At 38.6% G+C, this 6,065-nt stretch overlaps 1 protein-coding gene across 2 annotated transcripts in view; it reads right to left on the bottom strand.

Annotated features, from left to right (window-relative positions):
* Positions 1–5,633, bottom strand: part of ESRRB (estrogen-related receptor beta) — a 134,751-nt gene extending 129,118 nt beyond the window's left edge. For both annotated transcript variants that reach the window (XM_009319404.1, XM_009319405.1), the window contains exon 1: positions 5,473–5,633. Coding sequence is in view for 1 of the 2 variants with exons in the window: in XM_009319405.1 (XP_009317680.1) it covers positions 5,473–5,474 (2 nt within the window). In the remaining variant the exon portion in view is untranslated. The remainder of the gene's footprint in view (positions 1–5,472) is intronic.
* Between the last annotated feature and the right edge of the window lie 432 nt (positions 5,634–6,065).

Below are 6,065 nucleotides of genomic sequence, written 5' to 3'. Positions count from 1 at the left end.
CAGCAAACACAATTATGAAGAGAAAGAGAATCCATTCTGAGAGCAGCATGAAACTCTTGTGAGCAGGATCATTCACATCTCACATGGTTGAGGGAAAGGAAAGGGCAGCGACTTCTTAATGAATAAAAATAGCCACTTATGCTTCCCTCTCATACATGCTGGGCATATGCTTTCCAGTATCCAAATAACAAGATTTAGTTGCAAGTTTTATCCCATTACAAAAGGTAATTTCCCCTAAAGACACAGCCCTTTTTCTAGAGACTTTCAAGAGCCCTGAGACTTTAAAACTGTCATTACTTTCAAGCCATCATGTCAACTAAACTGTGTGCTTTAAAAGTTTTAAAAGTCACAATATTTCCTTCCCTGAAATTCCTACACTATTATAAAATCATTCTTTAAGTACTTGTGGCATGCATGGAGGACAAGAACACAGTAGCTTTCTATGTGGCTTGTGGAAAAGTTGAAAATCAGTTTTTAGTTCCCCAGTTCTTCATGAACTGTATATATGCCAGGCAAAGCTGCACTGAAATGCAGCCACCTTCAGGATAAACAGCAGCAGGTCATTCATAGGATTCAGCATTGCACCGGAAAGGACAAAAAGAGGAGAAGGAAGAGTATTTTGCCTGAAAGGTCAGCAGGGGAGGTCTAAGTATAAACTGCTAGGCCATGGCCACAGCAGAATAGTGCAGGAGAGGAAAAGGCTGAGGTGAACAGAAAGGAAACTGGGATGGGAAGGAGAGGAAGGCAGGAAAAAATGTTATACAGTGTTCAGCTCAGCCACAGAAAACTCCTGTCTCAAACTGATCTGCTGTGGGTGCCAGTTATTAGAGGGAAAGAACACAATTATTATGTATTTCAAATGCATTTAATAAAGTACACTCTAGCTGATGGTGCTCTCCTCAGCAGGTCCAGGCACAGAGCACAAAGAGAAAGGAGCCTCACACATTCACATGAGGTCGCAGTTTTAAATAATTTTTAAACTAGGGCAAGGTGCCAATTCTTACCTCAAGGTGCTGCACCCAGATAGACATGTCAGCAAACACACCAAGTTTGGTGTATACAGGATGGCCATCGATACACATGGCTCCAGAACCAAACAGTAATTTACTTTTTTAGCCAAAGTTTACCACTTTTGAGTTTCATCTCAACAAGAGTCACCAAGACCAAATTCAGACCTAGCGTGTAGGACAATGCCATTGAATGTCATACTAGGAGTAAGCTAGCCTTCTATCTGCTTGTCTTACCAAAATCAGAAAGCCTTTTTGGTGGCTTGTACCAAATGTATTTAAAAAAACCCAAAAAACAAAAAAGCAAAGTGGGGTAACTCTTGTTGCCAGCACAAAAACCTCTTGTTTTCAAGCTGTGCACCTGTGTCACTGATTTGCAGTTTTTGCCATGGGTGAACCAGCCATTTGGGATTTATTAAGATTGTTCTCTGTAGATCTTGGAGTACTTTTGATGGCAGCCATGTATCATTTTACATGCAGGGAAACTGAGGAACATGGAGATATGACTTGGCCATGTGTCAGAAGACAGCAGGTTTCTATCGCCGTTCCTTTTCAGGACCTCTTTACAGAAGAGAGGCAGGATCATGGCACAGTCTTGATTTTGTGCAGTTCACCTGCTGCACACAGATTTTCTAAGTCCAAGCTAGGGGCAAAAAAGCCTACTGCCGGCTAGTTCACAACACACCAGGCCTTAGCAACACAGAGGTCCTCTGCTTGCTGCAGGCAGGCAGGCCTGCTCTTTTTCAGCAACAGCAGGGTCTACCCAAGCATGTATGATGAACTCATCACAAAAGCAATCAGGCATTAATTTGGTCAATCATTCCTGTGACAGTGAATACAGTTCTCCAACTAGACTATTTGACACAAGAGTCCAGCTAAACAGAAGGACAGAAAAAATGCCTCAAAAGATACCAGTCTACAGAACAGAAGTAGAACAATTTAGATATCGACCTATCCGTACTTTCTCTTTTTTTTTCTTTTTTTAAGAAAAGGTTACCCAAGAGTTAAGTAGAACCAAAAATAAAATGCATTAAAAAAATAAATCGGGTCTTCCAGGCACTAATAACAGAAAGGCAGCCCACCCTCCAATCCTTCTCATTTAGAAGGGTATTTATTTGGAGTTTCTATTAGGCTGCGCATGCACTGCATGTATCCTGCTTCACTAAAGAAGAGCCTTTTTGAAGCATCACTTGACTTTGTTTTAAATATCTTGCTACAGTTTCCATTTTAGCTCTGCGAGATGATTATTTTCTCTCACCAAACTGAAGTTATACAGCAGTTGAAAATGCTGATGGCTTAACTGGTTTCCTTACCCCCCCCCTCCATAGCAGCCCTGAGGGGTTTTAACTCTTTCTGCAGCACTGAAATCCTGCTTTTGGAGTTCAATGTTTAACTCGCGCTGGGAGACTCATAAATATTCGGAGTCACTCTCTCCCTCTCTGTTTGATTAGGAAATGAGCCTTTAACTCAATGTAATCCCCAAGCCATTAACAAAAAAGCCCTCAACAGCTCCACTATTAGAATTTCACTCCTAACCCACAGAGGATTGAATTAGATTAACATAACTACCCGCAATCTGAGTTTATTTTCTGTGCCAGATAGAAATGTGTCTTCAGGAAAGGAAAAGAAGAGAGCGGGAGAGCAAGCATAACATAATGAAATGTAAAAATAGAGAGATGAGAAATAGATGGACAGATGTACAGGTGAAGTGATAACAGAGGTAAGAGAGAGCAAGAGAGAGAGAGATAGCTACACAATCTTTAATAACTGGCTACTGGCTTTGGGGGGTTTATTCAGAAGGCCCCTAAAAACACAGAATTGTTTCAAGGAGAGTATTTTTTCCTGCTGGTGTTTACTCCATATTCTCAGGGATTTACAGTGAGACACCTGAGCATGCTGTACTCCAGACACCTGTGCAGCAGATTTGGCACAGGTTTTATTTATAATTCCCAAGAGATGTCATACTCAGCAATGAAAGGAGGGGCGTGAAGAAGAGAATCTGCATGTCAATCATTACTTTGCAGTCAAAGAAACAAATAAACTAGGATGAAACAAAAGATGTTTGTTGTTTGTTTTTTTAAGGAATGAAAAAAAATCATGCAACAGCCCTGTGACAAACTACACTGTGTAGAATAAGTCAGTCTGGAGGTTGATAGGTGCTTAGTCCACAAAACATGAAACATTAGTGAAGCAGAAACTAAATAACAAAGACTTCCTTCCACATAATGCATCAAAGTCTTCCCTCTAACCACAGATAACTCCCTCTCTCCAAATAAAAGTGGTCCCATAAACCATTCATTGGTATGCTACAGGACAGCAGACGCTTGGTTATTTTTTCCAAATGCAGTAATAAAAAGATACAGCAGGTTTAACAGGGGAAAAGACCCACGTGCAGTTGAAAGAGAAGGATAAAGTCCAGCAATTATGCGGACACAACTATTGAATAGTTCAAACAAATTCTTGAGACTAAATCTTTTCTAGCTTTTTCTTTGGGAATGCTCGGGTTTCTGCAAAAATGTATAGTAAATGAGTTTTTGCAGTAATTCCCGAGCATAGTCATGCCGATATTTCTGTTTGTGTATTTTTTTAGGGAAGAAAAAGATTCAATTTTTATTTTTCAAGCAATAAGATGCCTCTTGGCTTTCAATTTTTAGGGGGACCTCAGAGCAGGTATATGATAGATTCTTTGTTAGTTACAGAGTCAGCAATTTTATTTCTTTAATGCCTTTCAGAAAAACCTGCTCTCCTTTTATTACACAATAACGTTGCATTGTCACAGAGAGGCAATGAATGTAATATCATGCCAAAACAAACAGAAAGGGACTTAAATAATTTAAATACATTCATTTCTAAGTAAAACAAAAAGCCTTAATAATCAAAATGAAGCTTCCTATGATGAGAATGGTCAGGCTGACAGTTTTGTTTTATTCGGGGGGAGGGGAGCTTCATAGCAAGTGGTGTATTGTAATGATCATTTTGGGCATTATTTGTGTATGTAAATTCACCGCGTTTATCCATATTGTCCTAAAAGCCTTCCTTATATCTAGAATTCTAGCTGAAAGATGGGATATTTATATCAATGGTTAAAAACTTAGAAAGAATTAATTTGTAGTCAGTATTTTTTTGTTCCTAGAACTTAAGTTAAAAACTTTGAGTATTATAAAATGTACATCAAAGAAATGCAGGATAAAGAACTAAAGAACTATTTGTCGCCTTTCTACAGTCAGTCCAAGCAATTCAGCTATCATGTATTTCTTAGAACTTGATATTTTAACTGTGAGACAGCTCTCATTTTATTATTCTATTTTTATTAGACACTTGTTCCTCCAAATTATTTTAAGTTTAGCTTCATTTTATTTGTTGTTACTTTAAAAAATGGTAAATTGTGGGGGAAAAAAGTTTTTAGAACATATATTTCATGAGAAATCTATACTAAAAAACTTAACATACCAAAATTAAAAATTGTAATATTGGCATTTTGAGGAGTAGACATTATAAATACAAGAAATCAAGGAAATGTTTCTATACTTAAAAATAAATACAAAAACTAACTTTTGTAAAAGATATAACCCAAACCTCTGAGGCAAAAATATGAAACAAGAAAAACCTCTTTGTGTTTTGAAAAAAATGTTATGCTAAAAGCTATTAATAAACAATTTCTAACTAATTATTGTCTTCCCTCTCTTCATATTCCTGTTACAAAAATACTCCAAAAATATATCATTGTTCAAACATTTTGCATTTTGGCTGCTTTAAAGCAAACAGCTCCTTGGCAATGAGAGAGGAAGTTCCTTCCTTGATTGCCACTGCACCGACTTTGCAAAGACTTGCACCCCTCTTTTGTCATTGAAGTGACTTCAGTTGCTTTGGGACTTTTAAAATTAAAGAAACATCAACTGCTCAATGATAAATGCATTCAGTAAAAGCAAAATTTCATTTCATCTGCCTGCTAAGAGAAGGTCTGATATGAAGCTGGGGGGATGGTTTTTTTAATAGGGGAAGGGGTGTCGCTTGGTTCTTTTAAGACAGGACTGCTGAAGTTTCCAGGTTTGCCTTTACCAGCATGGGATAAATAGCACCTGTCCTTGGTAAGCCCTTAAGCAGTTATGTTGTACATTGACCTTTTTGGAATGCCAGCAAACCTGACCGTTTCTGTTCCCAAAACAAAACTGTTCCACTCAAACTTTCATTTGCTTATTTCCAGAGGAAAAAGCCACTCTCAAATAGTGAAACCGCCCGATTCCTACAAAGTTCTGAACCAACTCCTCTCCTTGTGGGTCACACTGACCTTCCTCTGACAGTGTGAAAATAGAAAAAAAACATCATTACCTTTAACCATATTGAGATGCTGCCATAATTTTTAGCCCAGATAAAAGGTTTGGTGCAGAGCAACATTTGGATCAAAAAAACCCAAAACAAAAACCAACCCCATAAATGCAATAAAAGGTAGAAGTTCGCTACTTACATGCTGCGGGCTGAGAGATGAAGCTCGAGGCTGGAGTAGAATTTCCCTTGCCCTCAGGTGTTTCTAATTGCTGATTAAATATCTTTTGGTTCCGCCTGCACCAGCCGACAGTCCCCTCTGCGTCTCTGCCTCTCTTTGTGACTAGGACACAGTACTCCGAGTCCCAACCTATAAATAGATCCCAGCTCTGTGATTGATATAACAGGCAGCTGACAAAAAAAAAAAAAAAAAAAAAAAGAAAGGGGAAAAAAAAAAAAAGGAAAGAAAAGAAATAACCAGGTCTTAAGCAAAGCAGCAAAAGCTGGGCTTTTAACTCTGCACTGTGCCCAGGGAGGAGTCCCCCACAGTCACCCGTGGGCATCAGAAAGAGAAAGTGCAAGGCAATTACTTTCCCAGCAGCATTACAGCAACTTGAGGCATGTAAAGCGAGTGAACAAAATTCAATGCACAAAGAAGGAGAGGGAAAGCACAACTGGCAGACTGCATCCAACTCTTTTGCAATTTAACAAAAATAAATTGCATTTTAAAAACAAGTTGAGGATTCTGACAGAATGAGAGAGGAGTTCAGAGTTGACTTCTGGGGGTTGGTCCAG

The sequence above is a fragment of the Pygoscelis adeliae genome, unplaced genomic scaffold (genome assembly GCF_000699105.1).
Source record: "Pygoscelis adeliae isolate BGI_AS28 unplaced genomic scaffold, ASM69910v1 Scaffold71, whole genome shotgun sequence".
NCBI lineage: Eukaryota > Metazoa > Chordata > Aves > Sphenisciformes > Spheniscidae > Pygoscelis > Pygoscelis adeliae.
Note: the sequence above shows the minus strand (reverse complement) of the source record. Positions and strands in the feature narration are given on the sequence as shown.